Here is a 26,191-nt window from a genome sequence, read left to right on the forward strand (position 1 = left end):
AGAAATATTCATATTCATGAATACATGCTGACTTACTCATGCATTTGTGAACATTTCTGCAGCCTCATCATAAAACATACATGTTAACATTGCATATGAATGCCCTCTCTGAATTCAATATAATTTTATGATCTTTAGGATCAGTACTGGCCTTTAATTGTTTTCAATGGTCCTCTGGATTTTAAAGAAAAAAGAGACATTGATATTCTGCACAGTATCTTCTTCTTTTTTTTCCTTCTCCTTCTTCTTTTTGTTGTTGATATTGTTGCCGTTGGTTGATTTTTCTGGGTTTTTTTTATTTTAATTTTAATTTTATTTTATTTTAATACTAAATAACACTTTCAGTACATACATACATACACATTATACATGTTTCCTGAAATATTTCATAAACATGGTTTTACTGTACTGAAAAGGTAACTAATAAATCCTCACTGATACAAAGAGAGGGGGGGGGGGAGTTCTATATCTTCTTTCTACAAATACATACAAACACACAAATATACACATACACATATATAGAAATCCACATATATATATTCTTACATGTCTCCTGAAAGGCTGTTCAAAACTTCTATCTCTTCTAAACCTTCCACAAAGCGACTGCAGGTGTGAATGAGTTTATCAATCCAGTCAGCTCATGAGAGAAACAATCACACTCACAGTTCAGCTTTGTCCTCCAATCCCCCAGGCAAAATAACAGGGGAGATGTGCTCTTAGAACACGTCATCATTAATAATGCATGCCCGACAGCACTCAGTAATGTTAATCAGTAGCATGTGGCTGCTGAATGTTTCACTTGCCAAGTGGCACTGCTGATTGCAGAGGCAAATAAATGTAAGAACAATCTTCTATGATAAAAAGTGCTGGTTGATGTGACCCATGCACTGGTCCTCTTGAAATTCTACTGCCTGAATTTGTGGAAATTTTTATCCTGAATATATAACACAGGCAAACATTCATACATTTGTGAATAGAATGCATCGATCAGGTTCTATTGTTTCTTCTTGATCTCTGATAAAGACTTTAGATGCTGGGAGGGTTGGGGAGAGGGGCATTTGTTGCCATAACATCATTGTTCAAGATTAAAGCTTTTATCATTTTAATTGTGGGATCAACACCTGTATTTATCATCAGTTGTCCTTTTTGTTGTATATAAATCCCTTGTGTATAACAGCTCCCTGTTGGTTTGCATTTTTTGTTTGTTTGTTTGTTTGAAGGTTTTTTGTTTTTTGCTTTTTTTGTTGTTGTTGTTGTCTTCGGTTTATCACTGTTGACATATTGTTTATTTGCTGATCAATCCACATCCTACAATCATTAAAATCACTACCACACCATTTGTCCAGAGCTCCAGCTCCACCTACACACTGACTTGTTCTGCAGCAATCCCGGTGAAAACTGTCCACACTTTGCTATCAATGTACTGGGTCACAACTTTAGTAGTGTTCAGTGAAGAATATTGTGATTCAACATGTGCAGGACACAAAACCAGTATATGCCTACTGAGCTCCCTAATGACAATACTAACTGCTTTGTCATTGAACCAGACTGATCCAGTGCCTCCTCCGGAGTGGAGGCTGCCAATGACCCCCACAAATATTTTGAGACAAAGATTTTTAATGGTACATGAACTTCCTAAAGGCATGGAAGTGGAGGGGAGTTTTGAACATTCTGGAGAGGTTCTGTCTCAGAAGAAGTTAAACCTATCAATAAATTATTTTCAGGAATCCAGTCCAGAAAAAGGCATGATTGCAAAGCTTTAATACTTGCTCAGACTGAGGCAGCATTAACAGCATTTTTTTCTACATAACATATGCTTTGCCTTGCTGCATGCACATAATTATCTTATTATATAATGTTCACTGTGTTGATCAGTGCATAATACTTATCTCCAAAGAGAAAATGAGCTAACACAAAATAAGTTATTAGCAAATGTAATATCATTCTACAGGTAAAACATTAATTAAAATTAACATTCAAGACACAACTCCCATCCACAAAAGGTGCACATGCTCGCACACATTCAGTACACATGTCTTATTTGTTGTTTACCTTTTAATTTTGGCATATAATGCTATTGGCAGTATTCACAGAATCACAGAAATGTTTGGCTATAGGCCAAAAGCCTTTTGTCCTCGTAATCAGTGTCCATTTATGTGCTTTTGGATCACTTGTTGTGAACAAACCCTTGTTTAAATCTGGCATAGTGTATACTATATTTATCTACAGCTCAGTAAAGATTTAACTCTGTGGAAAATGCATATTATGATATTATAGTATTGCTAATGATAGATAGATAGATAGATTGACAGATAGATATATGTACTGATATACAGAATACATACATTTTGCAATATGATTATCATGTGTTGACTTTATGGTCTAACACATACACACACACACACACACACTAATGGCACGCGCGCGCGCGCGCACACACACACACACACAGAGTGACATGTCATGGACCTATTTCAGGGGATTTCAGTTCTTCTCTTTTTTTCTTTTTCTTTTCGGTTATTTCTATGTTTTTCTGTCGTTTATCTATGTACATCATTTTGCTTCGTTTGACCTTGTATGCATCGGTTCCGTTGTAAACACAACAAAACAACGCTTTCATGTTTTCAGCTTCCTTGTGTGCAGTTTCTGCAGAAGCAACAACGGATCGTCTCATCTGACGAATCTGATTTACAGGTTGTGAAAATGTTTCGAAAACCAAAATCCATTGACAACATATTAATTGTTCGTTTTTGTCATGTCGTGTATCTAATTTAATTAGTTCACACTATCTTTATAATCAAAATAGCTGGGTTTACCTTTCTTCGTGTCCATGGAATGGTTGCCGTACAAGTTGTTGGCCTTCGGCAACTGAGAATTGTATGTGAGTGACTTCCCTTTGGTCTCAGTGGGCGCGAGTTGTATGTTGTGCAACACGATCATGGAAGTTGAAATACCCGACAATACATTGTTTATCTTTCCATTAATCGTTTGTAGCATGTTTAGATCTGTACGTTTTTGCGCAGTTCATAATCGTGAAAACTGAAATAACTATGGAAAACGAAGACGAAGATGTTTTCAGTTTCCGATCGCTCAAAAAGGTTAAGACAAAAGATGTTGAAAAACAAGTCAGACCTTCATGTCCAGCTCGCAAGCAAGTTTCAAACAAAAGTAAGAAGAAAAACTCAGGACAGAATTTCAGGAAAACACGGATCTCAACGCTGAACACAGAAAGGAATGAAAATGATAATGAAAACCAAAAGCTGGACAGACGAAAAGTCGACTCGGAATGTACAGAGGCACACGATTGCACCAGCAGAAGTAAGAAAAACCCAAGGCAGAATTTGGAGGCTGATCGTCAGTTATGGTTGGAATCGGAAAGGACTGCCAACTCAAATACACAGAAAACCGTGTCCAGAAGATCAGTGAATAACCATCAATTGCCAAACACAAACAGTTTAACAGATAAAGCAACAGAAAACCATGGTGATTCCAGTTACACTTCTGATGTTTCTGAACAACAGGATTCTGAATATCAAATTCAAGCTGGACGGTGCTTCTCTGTAGAAACACCAAAAACCTCAGAATTTCCTGAAGGCAAAAATGAAAGTAAAGAATCAATGAAGGCTGTAAGCAACATCTTACCAAAAGAGTCAGAAGAGGGGCGTTGCCCTTTTTGCCAGATGCCATTCCGGGCCTTATCTGGTCAATCGCCAAATTGGCACACAATGGAATGTATGGATTTGCCTTTAAAATCTACACATGGTAAGTCTCTTTGTATCTCAATCAATCAATCAAAAACACTTTATTAATCCACATGGAAATTAAGTTGTGCACTCCTCCACTTTCTCTTTGATTCTTGGATGTATGTTGCATGTCAGTTTCTGTTTTTTATACTTCACCTGTTATCCACTTGTGCACTTTTTATTTGTACAACATGTTTTTTGTACGTAAAATAAACACTTAGAACAGTGAATATGTTGACAATAGCTGAAGGTAACAATTTTACCATGGAAATAAAGAAAAAAAGGGGGCAACTGATCATTTCAGAGCTGATATTGAGAAACATAAACCATATATGATAAGCATTTATGAGATTACATTATCTCTTATTTATCATATTATATTATTTATTTGTTACATTATTGTCATGACTCTGGCTTCCAAGAAAATGAAGATGATGGGCAGGTAAATATATGAAAGGTTTGAGGAACAAATTCAGAAAGCTCCAGAGTTGCTGTGCTGGATTCTGGTTGTTGAGTGCATCATTGCTGATACTACAGTACAAAGATTTTTTTTAAATTTGTTATTAACAGTGGCAATGTCTCTGTGTGGCAGCTTTTGTGCTTGTGTGATTATTCATATAAAGTTTCTGATTTATAAATCTAGAATGCCCAGCAGGCCTGACCTGTGACAACACAGTTCCCAGCCATTACCGTCGCTATACTCACTCCCTGCTGGCCCTTCATTTTGCTGGTCAGCATGAGGAAGGAGACTGTACGACAAGTGCTGGAGGTTAGTATGAGTAGGCTGTGATCAAGCTTAAACCTGTGCATTAAAGTCAAGTGGTTAGAGTGATGGACTTCAAATCTAAGAGTCCTGGTTTAATCCTTGTGTTGGTGCTTGGTGGGTTGAGGGTGGAAATAAGTTTTTTTTTCTGATCTCCAAGGTCAACATACAAAGATTATATATATATATATACTTTGCAACTTTGCAAATCTACTGGTGCCTGAATCCACTTCTTGTTTAAAATACACACGCACAGATGATAAATATATATATTATATGTGTTCATGTTGAAGATCCTGTAAATGTATAGTAAAATCTAATTCAAAACATGTCAGCTTTGGTGATTTAAGGAAACATGTAGATATAGCTATCACGCATCCCCTCAAAGGTATGAAGTAACATTAAAAGTCAAGGTGATGACCAAAGGTTACTGATGGAAAAATAGAACTATCATACTGTTTTTTAGTGTGCAAGATTTCTTTTTTTGAAATATTGTGTGTACCTAAAACATGAAGTAAAATTAATAAGTTAGGGTTTTTTTGTTGTTTTTTTCTGTGCACAATGTATAGGTGTATTGTTTGATGGCAATAATTTGCATGCTTATGTCATGCTTCTGCTGTTTTCCACAGGTTTGAGTTTCTCTGCTAAATTGTTCTTTCTTTACAATACAGGGTCAAGAAAGAGGCATTTAGATGAAAACCAGGTGTCTGTGTCACCTCACCACTCAATGCATGACAGTGGCATTGAAACGAAAAGAGCATCACCACAACAAAACCAGCTGTCAAAGAAAAAACCCAGACCACGTAAAACAAAGCAGCCATCAACAAAATCAGAAACAGCTCAGTCAACAACAGGTAGTGGCCTCAGTTTGAGTCAGGGGAGTCAAAGCTCCACAGGGTCCAGCAGCAGTATCAAAGCCTACTTCTCTCCCAGTGGGAAGAAATCTGCCACCCCTGGGAGACACTGCGAAAGCAAGGACAGAGGGAATGACATGGAGTCTGACCCTGTCCTCAGACTGCTTGTTGTTTCCGACAGTGACAGTGACGAAAGCATAGAACACAAGAGCAGGGATGAAATACCTCAGAATAAAACGCTCGAGTATGAAATGGACTGGGATGAACAGACGCCACATCATCAACCTTTGTACCAGCCTGACTCTGGATCTGAACGAGCGGGTGAAAATTCATGTAAATTAAAGAACATAACAGAAGACCTTGGCTGTGGCTTTACTTTGGAAGAAACAGATTATGAAGAAGCTGTGGCAGAAAATATAAGCACTGATATTACACAGACAGAAAATGCTGTTCATTCCAGCTTCCCAACCAAATCTGATAGAAATACACATTTCCGGTCAGGTAAAAAAACATACACACAGCAAAGCTCTGACATTTCACAATCTACAAGTACATTAACAGCAAGCACATCAGCTACGATTTGTGGGATGCAGAAACAAACATCGTTGTTTTCATTTTTCAAACCACATTGCCATTCAGCCAATGCTTCCAAACAGCAAGCAGCTAAAGGAGTAATGACAGTTGAACCAAAGCTGCTGTTCACGAAAGAAGGCACCGCGAGAAGAAGGAGTTCATTTCAAGCAGGTAGGAAGCCTATGCTTACAAAGAGTACCTCAGAACCTGTGCAGCTGATGCGAGTTCCGTCCCCACCACCAGACAGAATCAGTGTCACCAATGCCAGTAAGCAAACAGGGGGAAGTAAGTCAGCTGTCAGTACGTCTTCATCATTCAAAAACAGCTCGGGGCGCCAGTGTCCATTCTACAAGAGACTACCAGGTAGGAGCAACAGCTGTGTGTAACATAGTATTTGATTTAATTTTAAATATTGGATAGTAAATCTTGTATTCATTATCTGCAAGTTAGAATGTTGATTTTACTGACATACATTATGCAGGTACTTGCACATATGCATAATATTTTATGTATTTAATGTCACATAAATTTATGCAAACTGATATATGTGTGCACAAATACATAAAGAAACATAATACACACAGACATACATGCACACACATGCAAGCCACTTACTCACAGCACTCAGAATAAAAATATGCATGCTCACAAATACACATAAAACAATGCCATTTCTCTGTGTGGAATTAAGGCCTGCTCTCCCCATGTAGAGTGTGTCACTGTAGTCTAACGCCACCCATGTTTTTTTCTCTTCTTCTGGCCTGTATGTGTGTGATGGTAATGTGATATTTAAATGTATGTGGATTTCAACAGATTTGCCAAGACAGCTCTTTGTTCTTTTACTTGTGCTAGACACTTGCTGCTCACTTGGATGTCTCAAGTTTACCATCTCATCCAAAAGGCTAGAACGTAGACCCCACAAGGTCTGGCGGAGGGATTGTTAAAAATTCTGGTCCTTGCTGGAACTGACCATGGGACACTCAGCTTAGATGGATGCTCTACCACTAGTCTTTGCTGCATACGATTGATATAAATACAGTTTATTTATTTGTTTATTCATGATCCTTTCTAACCACGTTGAGCTTGTTGCATGACAATGGTAAGCAGTCAAGGCCTGAACAGATCGTTGGATTTATGGTCAGGTCAGGCATTTGTCTTCTTTTTTTTTTCTTTTTTTTTTTCAGATGTGGTGAAGCATATATGGATCAGTCTGCACACTTTGAAACCTCATTGAAACTGATACTGTGTGCCAGGTACAGCAATAACAGTGGATGCATTCTGCTATGGGGAGATAGCTGGCTGCCAGGCCTACGTGCTGACTCACTTTCACTATGACCACTATCAAGGCCTGACAAAACGATTCTCACAGCCTATATACTGCAGTCAGGTGAGTATGATCATATCACAGTTTCATTTTCAGTTCCTCAAGAAGGCGTCATTGTGTTCGGACAAATCCATATGATTATGCTACACCACATCTGCTCTGCAGATGCCTGACCAGTAGCATAACCCAACGCGCTTCGTCAGGCATTGCATGAATGCATATGTATGTGTGTGTGTATATATATATATATATATATATTTATTTATTTGTGTACCTATCACAGTGGATTTTTTCTACTCAATTTTTGTCAGAGGATAACGTTTTTTGTCACTGTTGTTGTTTTTTTCATTGCACTAAGCGCATGCTGCACACAGGGTCTTGGTTTATCGTCTCATCCGAAAGACTAGATGTTCAGTTTGATTCTTCAGTCAAACTTGGTAGAAAGGGCGAGAGCAGAATTCGAACCCAGACCCTCATGGACTCTATATTGGCAGATGAGCATCTTAACCATCCTGCCACCTTCCTCCGTAAATATATGTAGATGATATGAGAAAATAAATAGATCAGTGTGCCACATCAGTTAGAATTAGAAGTTTGGCATCTCATTGCTTGAAATTAAGCACAGGAGTGTATGCAGAGAATAATCAGATAAATGTTATCTGCTAGTGATTTTGCCCTGGAGGCATAATGTGCAGGAGCATATGCACATGGTAATCAGTAAAATGGTATCAGATGGTGTTTGTGCTCTGGAGGAATTGGTGCACAGGTTAGAAAATCACATCCTCTCATCCTCTCATCCTCCCTTCTCTACAATCAACACAGAATTCATAACATTTTTCTTGAAACTATTATCATCATTTTGAAGGGAATCATTCTACTTTGTATGGATTTGAATTTCTGCTCTCAAGCTCATTTATTTTTCTGTCGTAGCACATGTGGAGGGGGGGGTGGGGGGGGGGGAGAGAAAAAAAGAGATATTCAGCAAAGGCTGAATTTAGGACCTTCATATCTGTGGTGAAAAAAAAAGAGAGGAAAATTAAAACATTAAAAGAGAGAGTGAGTGGGAAGCAGTTGTCTTGATTTTATGTAAGGTTAAGGTGAGAAAGAGAGAGTTCCCTTATCTTATGTAAGGTTATCGTGAAGATGAGAAAAGAGTAGTGTGTGATATGTGTATGAAATAGTAGATTAGAAGGCGAAAAAAAGAGTCAAAATAGAATTGGCTGTCTAATTTGACAGTTGACATGAACAGATGTTGGCATCATCAGAAAACCTTGATAATAGGCATTTTTATGATTGCACTGAGTAGATTGTATTCAGGGTGTGTAACCTTTTGTACTGCATCTTTAGTCTTGATTAGTATGTGAATATGAATGCATGTCTTTGTTGTATTTGATTATTTACTTAAGTATTCCTACATCAGCATACTGCATTTTGTGACAGATGTACATGTGTACATGAGTACATGTCTTAGCTCAATGTGATTCATGAGTAATACACTGGTAATGTGCTCATCATATTTGATTATTATAGAATATGTTATATATTATTTATATATATGTGTGTATGTATATGTTTATACCAGATAAATAATCTTTTTATTTTCCTTTGGCTTGGCAGTAAGCAGCATGGATTGATTTGTTAATTCTCTTCTCTTTTTTTTAATGTTAATTATTTGTTTATTTTTGATTTGGTGTTTTTGAAAATCAACATCACTGGGCATGGCATGTATCACACAAGTTTATACAGTGTTAAACATTGTATTAATTATGAATTAATGTTTGTATTGAAACATGGGAGCATGATCAGTTTGTGATGTTCTGTGGATGTAATACCTATGCTGTATTTTTTGGGTTTTTTGGTTTTTTTTAGAGATGTCGCTTTCTTTTTTCAGCAGTTATGTCAACAACTTGTCTTTCAGAAAAGACAAAGTATTGACCAAACTTTGTGTTATTGTTTTTATGTAATGCTTGTGCTTTTTTTTTTTGCTTTTTTTTTTTCTCCAGCATATGTCAAATGTCACTTCTTTTTTTTATTTTTATTAGCAAACAAGTCAACAATTTCTCTTTCAGAAAAGACAGAAAGACAAAGTACTGACCAAACTTTGTGTTGTTCTGTGGATGAATGCCTATGCTGTGTTATTGTTTTTTGTTTTGTTTTTTGCATTCTGTAAGGGTTTTTTTGGTAACTGTTTTTTTTTCAAACAGATTTTGCCTTTTTATTAGCAAACATGTCAGCAGTGTCTCTTTCAGAGATGACTAAGTCTTGTTGTGTATTGTACCTGGCGGTGTGCAGGTGACAGGAAACCTGGTGGAGCAACAGCTGGGGGTCAACAGGAAGTGGATCAATAGGCTGCCCATGAACCAGCCTCAACAAGTCACCGGGGTCTGGCTCACCCTCATGGAGGCCAACCAGTGAGCGCAGTGACCCTGTGCTGGGATACAAACTTGCGCACGCGCGTGTGCACAAACAAACACACACACACACACACATACGTATTAGTGTGCACACGCACGTATGTATGCATACATGTTGCACACACACGCGAGCAAACACACACACACTCTCACACCTATGCATTCTCTCAAACATTTATTACCCTTGCGTTTGGATACAATCATTCCCACTCATTCTCTCGAATGTTTCTTGTCCACATGTTTCATACACACGTGCACGCACTCATTCTCAAACACTTATTGTCCTCGTGTTTGGATGTAATAATGCACACATAATTCATTGTCTTGAACACTTGCAGGTGTGTGCTTGCTAACACTTCCTCACTTACTTAGTGTACATTTACAAAATGTGCACACACTTACACTAAAGAGAGCAGGCATGTGCTCAGGTATCCGCTCTTTCCTTGCTTCACAGTAAGACAAACTTTGATCTGGTTTGCTTATCACATCCACCTTGATTCCTGGCACACTGTGGCAACCATGTAATCATAATTCTTTGCCCAAGAAAAATATGTTTGCAAGAATAGATGATCATTTCTCTTACACAGAAATGTATTTGTGTGTTTTGTTGTCAGTGTTTGGTGCCTGTGTGGATTGCTAGACCAGTTTGAGGGTGCTTTTTTTGTTTGTTTGTTTGCTTTCTAAAGTGGAACTGTATCCTCCCTTTTTCCTTTTTGTTGGTTGTGTTAATTCAACTTTAACTGGAGCATTACACAATTCTAGCCTTTGACATCATGTTATTGTGTAGAATCATCAAAACTGCAGTGTGGAAAATTACTGCACTGCATAAATACAGCTCCTCTTAATGTGTATCATACGTAGTGTAGTTATGTAATATGTTTGTATTTTTTATGGGAAAAAAGAAATTGGGAAATGAGAGTAAGTGTAATGACTGTGTCTGTGTGTGTGCAGCTGTCCAGGAGCAGTGATTATCCTGTTTGAGTTGCCTAACGGAAAGAAGTTACTGCATACCGGTGATTTTCGTGCTGACCCTCGCATGGAAGAATACCCTCCCCTTGTTGGTGTTGCTGTGGATGAGTTGTATCTCGACACAACGTAATTTTGACTATTCTTTTGTTTTCTTTTTTGTTAGTTTGTTGTTTGTTGTTGTTTTTTTGCATATGTTATTGGTTCAAATGATGAATTACAAGTTATTGTAATAACGTTTTATCCATTGTCTATATAGTGCATTATGGGGGCCTGTTTTTTGTGTGTATGTTTGTGTTGTTTTGTATGAGGGTTGATGGGGGGTGACAGTTGTCTATTTATTTGAGAGAACATCATGATAGCAGTATGAATGTTGACTCTGTTAGTTGGATTTAAAAAGCTGGGAGAGAAGTTACAATGTTTAAGGTTAGGTTAGACACAACTGAAGGCTTAAAAATGTGTAAGACTGGATATTTATTGTCAGCTGTGAAGTTGGAAGTCGATTTTATTTGGAAGTGTTGCCTATTTTTAACGTGCTGTTATATCCAGACATGAAAGGATGGAATCATTGTGTGTTATCAGTACTATTTCTTTCATTTTCACTGCATTGAATATTGTCAGATCCAGTACTGGGATCACTTATGGTGGTCTGCTGAGGGCTAATGTTTACCTTGTCTGGACAGGGCTTATATTTGCGTGTTCATTTATTTACGGACTCTCTTTCAATATAAATAGCATACCCACCTGTGGGGATATTCCGTGTTTCCTTTTCTATTGCTCTCTTTCTTTCTGGCTTTTTCCTTTCCTTCCTGTTGTCTCTTCCATAATTATATATTGGTGTTGTTGTTTTTTTGCCATGCTGTTTCGGTCACCTATATTTTTTTTCTAGAAAGCCATGAATGATTTTTTTTTTCCTGTTCTTGATGATTGGTAGTTCTTAGTATGTCGAGTTTTTTTTTTGCGCATATGATGTATGAGTTGCTTTCTGGCAAGTTCTGGATTTTGTGTGCCTGTTATTATATGTAATTTTGTGTGTTATATAAAACTGTATTATGTTCAGGTTAATGTTTTTTTAAATCTTCTAGCAAAAAATTTATGTCATGGTCAACAATGTCAGAGGCATGGCCTAGGTTAATGGACATGTATGTCGTCTTGTTCTTCTTTGTTTGTGGGCTGCATCTTCCACATTCACTCTTATGTACTCAAGTGGCTTTTTACATGTATGACCGTTTTTACCCCGCCATGCAGGCAGCCATACTCGACTTTCAGGGTGTGCATGCTGGGTATGTTCTTGTTTTCATAACCCACCGAACACTGATATTGAATACAGGATCTTTAGCATGCGTATTTGATCTTCTGCTTGTGTATACACACGAAGGAGGTTCAGGCACTAGCAGGTCTGTACATATGTTGACCTGGGAGACTGGAAAAATCTCCACCCGTTACTCACCAGGTGCCATTTCCTAGATTCAAACCCAGAACCCTCAGATTGTAAGTCCAACGCTTTAACCACTCGGCTATTGCACCCGTCGGACATGTATGTGCCTAATTTTTGTTTTGCTGGGTTTTTTCTCTTTTTAATTTTATGTGTGTGTGTGTGTTTTTCTGCAGGATCTATATTTACACTTTTTCAGCCATGACATGGCCTTGTTTAGTCGGTTGAGCTATATGCAACAAAGATAGATAAATAGATAGATAAACATCCTTAACTTTCTGTGCTGCAGGTACTGTGATCCATCTTATGCCTTCCCACCCCAGAGGGAAGCAGTACAGTTTGCAGTATCAACAGCTTTGAAGACAGTGGAGAGAGAACCTCATACCCTGATTGTTTGTGGTGCCTATACTATCGGCAAGGAACGGATCTTCATAGGTAAATTTTTATGTTAGAGAACACACCTTTAGTGCTAGAGACACTTCAGTCTGCCTGTTGTAAAAATATCTGGCCGATATCAAAATGTCTGTGATACAAAGTCAAGATATAAAGAAGAGATTCTGTCTTCATTCTGGGCACCACTTTTACTCCAAGTTATGTCTTGTTATAACATTTAAACAGGGAATGATATTCAGTCAGATTAATGTTACGAAAAGTATATGCAAGAACTATCAGCAATGCCTTGTTTGTGTGAATGGATAAAGATTTTTTGACAGCTGCTTTATTCGTGATTCAGAAAATGTGTGTTTAGTGAGGAGGAGGAATTTTGTAGACAGTGTGTTTAGTGAGCTTTATTGTGTGAGAAGACAACCAAGCTGCTGTCACATCAAAAAGTGTGTATTTGAATTTCCAGTCTGCTGTGCCTTTGATGAGAACCTGACTCTGTTCAGGACTGGGAAGGTGAGAAGTGAGGGAAGGTAAATCTATCAACAGCCCACCCCTAGCCACCCTCATTCCCCATCCCACTCCTACCCTGTCTTTCCTTCCCCCATTTCCCATTCCTCTCCTTTCCTCTTGTAAACCTGACCCTGAAGAAGGGAGAGATCTAACATATCAGTCCCAACAGATCTTTTTATATATATATATATAAATGAGGAATTTGTTCATGGTTGTCTATCGTGTTCAGCAATGACATCTATGTGCGTCTCAGTTTTATTTAGTGTGGACTCGCATATGGCAGTGGAGTCCCAGTTTGGATCTGCATGGGCGTCTGCACTGAGGGCAGGTAAACTGTTGGGGCTGCTGCCATCCTCTTCTTGCGGTCCTCATTGATGTCACTGCGACATTTGTTCTCAAAGCTGTCGTGTGTGTGCTTTGTCAGTGCACACCAGCCAGTCAGATCCTGTGCATGAGATTGCAGAAGGATGTTGTATCACTTCTCCAGATGTATCAGTATAGAACTACCTTCTGCTGAATTTTTTTATATACATTAGCCAGCACCCTGGTTTCTTCCCAAACACATTTCCTTATAGCCCCCCCTGGTGTTGTTTGACAGCCCTGGCAGAAGCTCTGCGGACCAAGGTCTGTGTACAGCCGGCCAAGAAACGAGTTTTGGATTGCCTGGAAGACAGTAGACTGAAGAACATGGTGTCTCTCAAGTGGACGGACGGCTGTGTTCATGTGCTGCCCATGAGACAGCTGAATGCAAAGGTCAGTTTGCACTCTGTTGCTTCACGTCTGTGTCCATGGGCTGCAGCTCCCACATTAACTTGTGTTCAGTTGTCAAGCTCTAGAAGAGAAACGGACAACATCTCTCCCCACCAAACCCAGACAAAACAAACACAGACTATAACAAAAAGATTGAATATAGATTTATTAAAATATGACTACAAAACGAAGTGATCAGTTTGCAAAGGAATTCAATTACACTTCAATGAAAAGACATTAACCCCTTGCCTGCCGAACCTTTTAACAATTTTTGTCTTTTCCGCGTGCCAAGGAAAAACTTTGGGTTTCCATCTAAGTGCAAAAAAATGTACACTATTTCCTCAAATACAAAGACATCTTAAAATTTTGCATGATGATTGCTCATACATTGTACTTGAAGCAGATGACAAAGTTATTATAATTCTATTTTATAACTGTTATCATTGTTGTTTTATATCTGAGTCAAAGAAAATTTCCATGAAATTAAGTGGAGGAGGCGGCGGGTTGGCGTTGTTGAGAGGGCCAGGAGTAGAGGGCCCAGAGTGTCAGCAAATCGATTGCGATCGCACCCTAATTTTAGCGCGATCGCCCAATCGAGCTACATAATTATGTGACCTGGTTGGAGACATAATTTGACAAAAAAACAAGAACACCAGAGAATCAACAGACAGGCAGAAAATACGGGGAAAAAAAACTTAGCCGTATGAAGAGCACAGGAACAAGAGTCATGATGGCTGCCGGAAAAAGAGGGCGCTAGCCAGCGGGACAAAGGGGAGGTTACCTACTTCCGGGAGGTTATTGGCCGTAGTTACTTTCGTTTTCTCCGCATAGGCGGATAGTAGTTTGCACAGGACAGGAATGTCAGACCCCTGCCGGAGTCTGCACTAGTTGGGTCACGGTAAGTGTGTTATTTATATGTAATTTTAGATAGAAAATTTCCTTTCTTCTTCTTTCATGGGCTGCAGCTCCTATGTTCACTTGTATGTACATGAGTGGGCTTTTACGTGTATGACCTTTTTTACCCTGCCATGTAAACAGCCATACTCCGTTTTCGGGGGTGTGCCTGCTGGGTATGTTCTTGTTTCCATAACCCACTGAATGCTGGATTACAGTATCTTTAATGTTCATATTTGGTCTTTTGCTTGCATACATACATGAAGGGGGTTCAGGCACAAGCAGGTCTGCACATATGTTGACCTGTTTGCTTTTACACGCTACAATTGTAAAGAATACCTGGGTTTTAATCATAAATGCTTTTGTTTGATTTTAGCTTGATATTTTTTTCCTGTTCTCTTACTGTTATTATTGCATGTGTGTGATTGTGATTATTGTTTGGGAGGCTTACATCAGCTTAGCATTTTATCACTTAATATCTTTAACTTCACTTTGAATAACTGTGATTCTCTTACATTGTTAAACACACACACACACACACACACACACACACCAACCACCACCGCCACCACACCACACCACACCACACCACAATACAACACATGAAAGAACATATACACACACTTTCTTTCTCTCTCCCTCTCCCTCTCTCTCTCTGTCTTTCACACACACACACACACACACACACACACACACACACGTTACTCTTCTGATATCACTCAAAATGAAAAGATGTTAAAGAAAGTAGAAAAAAATACACCACAAATGATTTCTTTTATTTGAGATTAAAAAATGATGTTAAAATGAAGAACGAAGAAAAAAATACATCACAAATGAATTTCTCATATTGGAGACAGTACAGCATTATGTATTCTTACAATGGCAGGGGCTGGACCAGCACCTTCTGCAGTGTCCCCAGTTCACCTCAGTGCTGGCCTTTGAGCCCACAGGCTGGACACACAGCAACAGAACCCTGTCCCTGGACAGCCTCCGTCCAAAGTTCTCCGCTCGACGAATCACGGTCTACGGTACGTACCGTCTTTCTTTTGAGTCTGATTGTATCGTACTGTAATACTCTTTTATCACAAGATTTCTCTGTGTGAGATTCCACCTGCTTCCCTCTGGGAAAGCGCATCACCTCAGAGCAACACCACCTTTCTGTGTGCCGCTCAATCAAATGTATATGTGTTTGCGTGCGTGCAACTAGAAGTGCACTGAATGACACAGGAAATGAACGGTGAGCACCCAAAGGCAGCTCTCAGTCAGCTCCACCCAGGTAGGCAGCCTGCTGTGGAAATGACTGCTTGTTTGTAAAGAACTTGGAGTTTGGTCTGACACAGGATAGGTGATTTGGAAGTGTAAGTATGGAAATTGGTATATGTGGTAAGACATTTGAGGTATAATGTGATGGCAAGAATATAAACCATATATCTGACTTTTCATTTTTTTTTTTTTAATTTTTTTTTTTTTATAAATTTTGAATAAATGTTACTGGGTGAGAGGAGGGGGAGCTGAATATCTTCCTTTGCTACATATGGAGCTTGAATGCCTTGAGGGGTATACGCTTGAAAGCAAGGGAATACATGCTTATTCACAAGCGTTCGCATACATGCAGACAGTATTTACCCGTTGTATATGCAAGAGCATTTTATCACACAATATCTGTATTCATTTATATATATATGCGCACATAAAGACTTATTTATTCACTCATGTAGATTGGTACATGCATTGTGAATGCATGCACATGCACACACACAGACACGCACGCCCCCCACTCACACACACACAAGCGCGTGCACACACACACACACACACACACCCAATACATGCAAACACATGCTCATGTACACACACCCCCAATACATGCAAACACATATACACTTCCACCCACACATTCTGGACTTATGAGTGTGGCTCAACACCCTACTGTCCTGAAGCTGTTTCGAGGATCACTGGAATTGTTTTTTTAGTGATCTTTTTTTTCTTTTTTCTTTTTACCTGTGAGCGAATATTTGCAACAAAAAAAAAAGAAGAATATTTTCAAGACTCTTTTATTTTCCATTGATTTTCTTAACCTTTTGCCTGCCTTAGGACGTATGATTTTCACCATACTGTCATTCAGCTACAGGACATATCTCTCATGTCCAATTTTCAACCCCAATGCACAGTTGATAGTTAAAGGGAAATTACCTACTCTGTTTCTCCTTGTCTTCTGGAATGTTTGAGGATTGTTTACATCCCTTCGACTTGCTCAGTCTACTCTGCATGACTTGCATAGAATGTTCATAGATAGTTTACATCCCTTGGACTTGCTCAGTCTACCACTCAGCACAACTTGCATAGAATGTTCACGGATAGTTTACATCCCTTTGACTTGCTCAGTCTACCACTCAGCACGACTTGCATAGAATGTTCACGGATAGTTTACATCCCTTGGACTTGCTCAGTCTACCACTCAGCACAACTTGCATAGAATGTTCACGGATAGTTTACATCCCTTGAACTTGCTAAGTCTACCACTCAGCACAACTTGCATAGAATGTTCACGGATAGTTTACATCCCTTGAACTTGCTCAGTCTACCACTCAGCACAACTTGCATAGAATGTTCACGGATAGTTTACATCCCTTGAACTTGCTCAGTCTACCACTCAGCACAACTTGCATAGAATGTTCACGGATAGTTTACATCCCTTGGACTTGCTCAGTCTACCACTCAGCACAACTTGCATAGAATGTTCACGGATAGTTTACATCCCTTGGACTTGCTTAGTCTGCTCTGCACGACTTGCATAGAATGTTCAAGGATAGTTTGCATCCCTTGGACTTGCTCAGTCTACCACTCAGCACAACTTGCATAGAATGTTCATGGATAGTTTACATCCCTTGGACTTGCTCAGTCTACCACTCAGCACGACTTGCATAGAATGTTCACGGATAGTTTACATCCCTTGGACTTGCTCAGTCTACCACTCAGCACGACTTGCATAGAATGTTCAAGGATAGTTTACATCCCTTGGACTTGCTCAGTCTGCTCTGTATGACTTGTATAGAATGTTCACGGATAGTTTACATCCCTTGGACTTGCTCAGTCTACCACTCAGCATGACTTGCATAGAATGTTCAAGAATAGTTTACATCCCTTGGGCTTGCTGAGTCTGCTCTGTATGACATGTATAGAATGTTCAAGGATAGTTTACATCCCTTGACTTGCTCAGTCTGCTCTGTATGACTTGTACAGAATGTTCAAGGATAGTTTACATCCCTTGACTTGCTCAGTCTGCTCTGTATGACTTGCAGGCAGTGGACTATTCAGGTGTCAGTAAAGCATATCACTTACTGACACAGCTGGTCAAAAAGACGTTGTCTGGCATGGATCGATCTCAGCTCATTTTTCGAAGTGGTTGAGGAATTAATGAAAGATGGACAGTGGGGAAGAAAGCCTGTGTTGTGGTGAGGGTAATGATTCAGGTGCGGATCTGGATCATGATGATAACAGTCATCACCCTCTCGATGTCACAGAGTGAAAGTAACAGTGGTGTAAGTTTTGTGCCTGAGACTGATCTGTCTCTGAAACAGGACAGGGGTAAAGTGACAATGGACATGAACCAGTTGCTAATGCAAGTGCTGCCATTACACATGCTTTGCATGAGAGAGAGGGGGTGAGGAGAGGAGTGGTCAGTTGAGCCAGCCATCAACTGGGGAGGTGCTTTGTTGGCCACTGCCAGCACACAGTTGGCTGGTCAGGTTCTTTGTCATCAAGTGCTGGGAGAATACAAGGCACAGTACAAAAACAAAAGTTTACAGGAAATCCTGGAACTGATTAAGATTCAGAGAATTTTTAACCATTTAATTTCAAGGAAATATTTTTTAACTCAACAATTATGCAATGGGATTAAATCAACTGTATCATTGGCATGACAGCAATCATCATGCAAAATTTCTAGGAGATATCTTTATATTTTTGGAAATGGTGCACACGTGCAAACCCCAATTTTTTCTTCAGCAGGCAGGAATCACAAAATTGTTTGAATGTTTGGCAGGTAAGGGGTTAAATATTCATTGAATGCTCATTATCCAGACACCACACACACACTCTCTCTCTCTCTCTCTCAAAAAAGCAAACAGTATTAGAATCTTCACATAACGGAAGAACCGTTTCACATTTCAGGCGTGCCCTACAGCGAGCACAGCAGTTTCCTGGAGATGAAGAGGTTTGTGCAGTTCCTGCGGCCCAAGAAAATCCTGCCCACTGTCAACAATGGGAACGCCTCGTCACGCAGAAAGATGGAGGCTGTCTTCAAGCAGTGGCTGTCGGAAGGAGCCCCTCAGGCTAAACAAGGCCAGTCCAGCAGGGGAGTTCAGCCGTCTCTTGGTTCTTGGCTGGGGAAACCATCTTGAGATCTGGCACCATCAGCATCACCATTATCACATTATCATCATCATCATTATTATCATTACTGATAAAGAACATATAGCAACATAAGTGTTGTCCTTTGACAAAATTCTGTAGAAGAAATCCACTCTGATAGGTAAACAAATGTATATGCATGCACTCGAGGCCTGACTTGCATGTTGGCTTATGCTACTTGTCAGGCATCTGCCTAGCAGATGTGTTTTAACATAATTGATTTGTCCGAATGCAATGATGCCTTCTCAAGAATATAAAGCTGAAACTCTCATCTTGTCCTGCCCTGTGTGTTCCTGGGTTCAAGCCCCATCTGAGGTTGGACTGATAGTTTTTGTTGTTGTTTTTTTTTTTGCCTGCTCCTAACCAAAGTTGTCAATGGTCATCCACTTCACAGAAGCGTTATCAAACGCGTGCTAAAGCGGACGTGCACCCTCCCCACCGATGCCCCACTACAGACGCCACAACACCAACAAGCCCACACAGAAATAGATTTTTACAAGACATTTAATGTACGTGATTATGTAATTGTATGAATGTATTTAGAAGAAGAAAAAATTAATAACGAAAAAAAAATATTTAGAAAGAACAACAACAGAAGTACTCTTATTTCCTTCAACAAAGTATCCAAAGGACACTGATGGGTGTGGACACACAGTCAATAATTAAATAAACACATCAAGTTTACTCAGGGGCACATCATCTCAACCTCGCTCATACCAGTATTGAACACAGGTAACCAATATTAAACACAGGTAAGTATTATTCCAGTCCAACACTTTCTTTCCCACTCTCCACAAGTATCATGTATGTATGCGAGTATGTGAGTGTGAGTATGTAGATATGAAGTTGAGCAAGTTTTGATTATTATCACACATACGCACCCACCCACACACACAAAAGATAAATTAAGAAATATAGCACAAATGTCAAGAGCGAAATCTGACCAAGAGTCCTCAGGAGGAGAGAAAAAAAAAAATTGAAGCACTGAATTGCCTTTCCCTTTTGAACATGGAAATCTCACTGTAAAACATGAAAAGGGGAAACTCTTGAAGACGCTGGCGGGTTGAAGTAGTGGTCCTCTGAACCAAGCGTCAGTAGAAACGTTGGCGGACCCGTCGCCAGTACCATGATGCGGGTGGTCCAAAATGACGTGAGCTGGAAACCAGCGGAAGATCTAACACCACGAAGATGAACACTTGACGGAGCCTCTTGGTTAGAACAGCATCCAGGAAAACTTTGATCAGACGACAAAAAGAAATGCAACCACTGGCCTGCGCACAGCGAGTGTCTAACATAGAAACGAAGATACACCGAATGCTGATAATCCCATCTGGCGGACACTTGGTTGTCTACAGAGGGAAACCGAACAAAAACAGCAAACAGCCAAACAACTGCAGCAACCAAACGCTGCTCTCCTCATGACCTTCTCCAAGGACACTCTTCCGATATCCATTAGACACCTACATCATTCTACAAATAATCATACACCAAAACTTTAAGAAAAACGTCACACATACATTGTGTCATACAAAACATTGTCACACAACCATGGAACACCTCTGGCCCTACAACCAACTACAAAGAGAAACATGCATGATAAAAAGCCTGTGCACAAACAACAGCAACACACCCGTCTGATAATCCCAACAGTCCAACTGCATCCACCAACTTCGCCTGCCGAAAAGGGGACGATATGGATTTGAACCCCCATCTGAACAAAAATATATAGTAAAATACTGCAACCACTAGGTCGTCTGTGACAACATCTCCCTCCTAAGATAAAACCTCTGGTTTAAATTTTCAAAACAGATAAGCCATGGATGATGATATACATCAGCTATCTATAATACATGTTAGAATGTTAAGTACAACTCTGGTTTGCTCTAAAAGCAACTGTGGAACTTGGCAGCAACCTCGCCTCCTCCAGGAATGAACTGGGCAAGAAACCTGAACGGCTGTGTCTGGTGTGCCCATTGACGTGGAGTAACCCGATTGCTTGGTGATACTGCTCCTGACTGGCTCATCTGTATGTCTCTTTGTGAATTGCCTGGGCAGGTTCACATGGAAGAAATCTTTGACATGTGCAAAAGGCTTCTTAACCAGAGGCGCTTGGGGGACACATGCTTTGACAATGCTTTGGCATCGAGGGCATGAATGGCAGTACTGTGCAATGTCTGCACACATTCCTGGCCAGTAATATGATGCATACACTCTGTCTTTTGTGTTCTTAACACTGAGATGTCCGAACATTGAAATATTGTGACACGTTGAAATAATTGCCATCCTGAGAATCTTTGGGACACACACCTTGTTAATAACCTCGTGACGCCCTTCAAACCTTCGCATCAAGACTCCCTCTTTCCTCCAGTAAGATACTTTGCCCCCTTCCGTCTGATGACATTAGCCTGATCACATGACTGGCATGCTACCACCAAAGAGTGGTCAACATCCTGCAAATTAATCAGGTCAGCGTGTGATGTTCATGTTCCTACCACCTGCTCTTTTATGGAGAGGGCCTCTGGGATGGACCCCTCCTTCCTTGCCTGCGCCCTGGTCTTTACTGCACCTACAAGCAATGGGTCGGCATATACTGGTATGTGTTCTAGCTCCTCACTGCCCTCCCGCTGAGCAAAGTTGCCAATGAGGACCTCTTCTACAGGTCGCTTCATGACAAGGGCACAAATCCTTCCACAAACTAATGGGGATGCAATGTCCACAACAGCCACTGGCAATAAACTCCAGCATCTCGACTTGGCCAACACAACCAGCATTGTGTCACCTGTGTAAGCATCAGCAGGCACCAGGCACTCTGCCACCACTGTGTAGCCTGCTCCTGTGTCGCGCAAGCCATTGGCTGGCATTACCTCAACAGTGACAATACAACGAGGATTGTAAGGCTTCCATGCACATAGGACACACAAAGTTGGTGTAGCTCCCTGGGGGAACCGCATGGGACAAGATACTACCGCCATAACCTGTGACTGTGGACATTTCCGAGCAATGTGTCCTTTCTTGCAGTTAAAACATAAACAACAAATGACCTAGGCTGCCCCTGACTAACAGGGATCAAACCCTGCTCCTTTTGCTCTAGGGGTGTCTGAGCCATATCAGTCGGCAAAGACACAGTGTGCCTTGTTTGCACTGGCCGCTCTTAAGCGCCCCGCTCATGTTTTGCCTCTCGACCCATCCTTTTGGCTTCAGCCAACACAGTGGCCTCCTTAGCCAGGTCACTGGCATTTTTAGGACTGGTTTTCCTAACCTCCATGATCAGCTCTGGAGACAATATATTGTGGAGGTGTTCTTGTAACAACAGGTCTGTTACGTCCTCCGCATTATTCTCATCTTTGTTGGCAGATATGCACCATAGAGAAAAACAAGAACACATCCTGATGAGAAGCTGTTCAAACTTCTTGTCAGCCTCTTTCCTCATTGACCAAAATTTCTTCCGGTAAGCATCGGCATCAAGGCAGAAATGCCAGAGTAATGCTGCCTTTACCTTAGTATAGTTGGCAAGATCATCAAGATCCAGATGCAACACTGCCTCCCTAGCCTTTCCTCTCAATTGTGCAATAAGCCTGGTTGGCCATGACGACTCTCTCCAGTGACAGAGGGTAGCCACCTGCTCAAAATGTGACAAGCGTCTTTGCTGCAAATGTCTGTATGTCTGGAGTTTAGTGTCAGCAGTGGGCTTTGCGGCTGGTGTTGTGCATATGTTGAACCAGAATAGGCTCTACTGAACACCACTGAGGTGACTCAGCAGCAGTGTATGGTGTCTTCTGGTTTGTGGCCTGGTGACCTAACATTGATAACTCCCTGTTGACTGCTGGCACTAGGAATGAGTTACATGACTGTGATGTTGCTCACTGAAACTTGGCAGATGCTGGGGCAGCAACAACAACAACAACAAAGTGATGTGTGTTATTATCATAAAGTGAACAGGTTTAAATTGATGATAAAGAAGTAGTACATAAAATGAATAAACAAGTGATAAATAAAGGGATTTCTTGATTTTCCAGAGATTACACAGAAGGAGACTAAATGATTTCATTGTTAAAACTGTAAATAGTTTCTTACAATTTATTGTGTTGTGAGAAATTGTACTTGGGAATAAACTTTTTGTGGAATCACTGCAGTACAAAGTAAACTACATATTGGAACAGATGAAAGATATGTCTATGAAAGTTGTGTTTTCCCCCTCCATTGACGGTCAGTGTCCAGTGAACTCTTTCCCCTGTGGCTTCCTGCTGGCTATCATGTGTTTTTAAGCCAGCTGCTGCAGGGAGCAGACAGACAATCTAGACATACCGCTATCTCTGCATCACAGTCTGCATGACATTCCCATCAGCAACATCAGTATCTTCATCTTCATGGCCACTTATACACACATATGTTTGCATCTGTTTGCTTTTCATCTGATAAAAAAAAAAAATCTTACAAAACCTTGTGACTGTGGTACATGAAGTTGTTTTTTAGTTTTGCCTTAAGGATGTGTTAGAGTGTGAAAAGTGACACTTTAACTTGTAAAGTTGTCATCTTTTTTCATTACACCAAGCTGTTATCTGCTGACATGATCAGTTTTGCCCTGAAGTCATGTTTCTATTTCTTTTTCTTTTTCCCAACGATGCCCAACAACTTGAAACGTTTTTTGGTGAGTGGAAATAACGAGGAGCATGTTTCCAGTGACTGTTTTGCTTGGTGCAGTATTTGATTGGTTTTTGTGGAGACAGAAAGTTTGGTTGTTTGATTTCTTTATATGCTGATTTTTTTTTTGTGTGTGTGTGTGTGTATATTTTTTGTTGTTCTGTTTTCTAAGGTAAACTGCTGGCTCCTTTATAAGGCAGCTGTAGTAGGGACGTGTGAATGCTGTAACTTGCGAACAGTTGTGAACATTATAGAGTTTGCAAAAGTCTTTAAAAAAAAAAAAAGTTTTTAAGCTCTGGTGAGGCTATTGCATAAAAACAATACCAGACATCAGCATCCTCAGGAATGTTAATTTTCAGGCCTGTGCCTAATTACTGGTTTGAACAAAAGAAAGAAGTTGCCATGATTATCAGAGAATTTTACTCAAAATTTCTTGAGATGGACTTGAGAAAGTGAGACAGAAATTAGCTGGTATATGTCAAGTTTGCATGTTTTTGTTTTTCTTGTTCCAAAATGCCTTGTTTATCTCAGGAGATGATGAAGACCAGAGCTGTATGTCTGAGCTGTCTTAAGTATAAAACACTTGCTCAGGGTCATTGTTTCCGTTATATTTCATGATAGATTGATATGTAGCAGTAATAAAGATTGTGAAGAAAAATCCACTCTAGTATACATGTGTGTAGGTGCATGTAACTGAAGTCCTGACTAATGACACAGGAAATGAATGAGTGCTTAAAGGCAGCTGTCATTTGGCTCTTGCCAAACAGGTAGCCTGTTGAGCAAATGATTCTGCCCTCAGTGTTTGTAAAGCACTTAGAGTTTGGTCTCTGACCGAAAATAGGCACTATATAAATACCAGTGATAATGATAACAGTGATATTATGGTGATCACAATATGTCAACCTCTTCCCCACCATATACCAACATAGACATGCAGATATTAACTCAGGTGTCAGTACTATGGACAGTATTCATGGGTCTTAGCTTTGCTCATGAATAGATCATGCATTTTACTGTTTATGGCTGGAGGCATTATGACTGATTGAATTTCTGTCCATTTTTTATAGACTTTGTAGAGAATCATTACATTTTACTAATTTGAAACAATCAAGTCGTGTTTATTCTTCTTTGTTGGTGTTCAAATCATATTTTCCAATTGTTGGGTTGTTTTTTTTTGTTGTTGTTAATATTCATTAATTAAGATCATTATGCAACCGTATAAAGCACACATTTTTTAATCGGTGAAGGGGACATTGTGAGTTCTGGCCAGTCCAACTGTATGTTGTGCTGTTAGTCTCGCCTGTTTCTGAATTCTTCAGTTTTTACTGCAGAAGTTTGTAAATGCTGCAGCTTCACAGACATATTAATGATTTGAATTAAACAGCAGATTCTTGTCTCATCTTTGAATATTGTTGTGTACCAATCTTGCAGGCCCAAGAATTACCACATGATTTGAAAGAAATATATGTTTGTCTGTTTTACCTCTCTCTCTCTCTCTCTCTCTGTCCATTCTTTCCTTGTTTTGTCATGATATGAGACACAATAATTCTAAGTTTGTGTTGAAAATATGGTATGTTCTTGGGCAAGCAATGTATTTTCCCCCATGAATATTCTAAAAGATAGTAATATTTAAGTAAGAGAAAAAAATTACTGATCTAAGGTAGGATCTGTTGCAATTACTGTAATAGTGGTCTTCATATGAGTTTTTGCATTGTTCATGGTCAGCAAACATTTATATTTTCTGTCTTTTTGATGAAAAAAAAAGATTCTGGAGAATAGGCACTACACTGGAATTCTTTCCAAAACATGTCACAAATCATTGCTGGAGCTTCATTTTGATTTTCAGGAATCTCTTGGCCCTTTATCTGCTATTCTGATATAACAGTTGCTATGAACTGCATTCTTGATATCTGAACTGTGATGTAAACTGCTTTCTTATAAGATTATGATTTTATTTCTCTGCCTCAGGGTATTTTTGTTATCATGTGAATTGAATGCATTTTTTCTTTGATCCTGAATGTTTAGAGCAGTTGTATTTCATACCATGGACATAATTAAAAGACTCATATTTTCAGATGCATTTGTTTCTTTGTCACTTGCCTATGCATATGAGGGTGAAAAGAGAGAGTGTGTGCATACTTGTGTGTCTGGGAAAAAACAAGATTGAAGTTTGTCCACTAATTATATCAGCTAGTTTTGCTGGGCACAGGGGCCATTCATGAATGTTGCACTGGATGTAGGAAACTGACTTTAGCTGGCAGACTCACTATCTAGCTTTCATGATAGTCTTGGCTGTTAACGAAGGAATATGCTGGAAATATAATGGCAGAAGAGGATTGTTGCCAAGGAGGACAACAGCACAAATCTAGTTATACTTGAGTTCATTATCAAGAAACACCAGCAGGCCAGGAGCTTTCCTGACTGCATGGGATTGTCGTCTTTTTTTTGGAGGGGGGTCAGGGGGGGATTGTCATCTATATAAGAACAGACCAGGCTGTGGATAGTTTGTTCTTCGTAGCACGTTTCG

The 26,191-nt window shown here is 39.8% G+C and overlaps 2 protein-coding genes across 2 annotated transcripts in view; one reads left to right on the forward strand and one right to left on the reverse strand.

Annotated features, from left to right (window-relative positions):
• The window catches only part of LOC143277762 (uncharacterized), a 27,881-nt gene extending 25,021 nt beyond the window's left edge, over window positions 1–2,860 (reverse strand). Inside the window, exon 1 of the mRNA XM_076582665.1 lies at window positions 2,817–2,860. The gene's annotated coding sequence lies outside the window, so the exon portion shown is untranslated. The remainder of the gene's footprint in view (window positions 1–2,816) is intronic.
• Window positions 2,861–2,918: 58 nt separating this feature from the next.
• On the forward strand, window positions 2,919–24,807 carry LOC143275008 (DNA cross-link repair 1A protein-like). The gene is made up of 10 exons (XM_076579067.1): window positions 2,919–3,762; window positions 4,387–4,512; window positions 5,178–6,296; window positions 7,187–7,320; window positions 9,550–9,668; window positions 10,623–10,766; window positions 12,362–12,507; window positions 13,565–13,719; window positions 15,497–15,638; window positions 18,784–24,807. The coding sequence occupies exons 1-10, from the start codon at window positions 3,051–3,053 to the stop codon at window positions 19,011–19,013; spliced, it is 3,027 nt and encodes a 1,008-aa protein (XP_076435182.1). The 5' UTR covers window positions 2,919–3,050; the 3' UTR covers window positions 19,014–24,807.
• Window positions 24,808–26,191: the final 1,384 nt, after the last annotated feature.

Source organism: Babylonia areolata, chromosome 2, assembly GCF_041734735.1.
Source record: "Babylonia areolata isolate BAREFJ2019XMU chromosome 2, ASM4173473v1, whole genome shotgun sequence".
In the NCBI taxonomy this organism is placed as follows: domain Eukaryota; kingdom Metazoa; phylum Mollusca; class Gastropoda; order Neogastropoda; family Buccinidae; genus Babylonia; species Babylonia areolata.

Bases quoted from the DNA above. Each gene is read 5' to 3' on its own strand.
- LOC143275008 (XM_076579067.1), top strand. From the start codon at position 3,051: ATGGAAAACGAAGACGAAGATGTTTTCAGTTTCCGATCGCTCAAAAAG. The intron at 4,513-5,177 runs GTTAGTATGAGT...TTTACAATACAG, and splicing joins CTGTACGACAAGTGCTGGAG to GGTCAAGAAAGAGGCATTTA. The intron at 6,297-7,186 runs GTAGGAGCAACA...ACTGTGTGCCAG, and splicing joins ATTCTACAAGAGACTACCAG to GTACAGCAATAACAGTGGAT.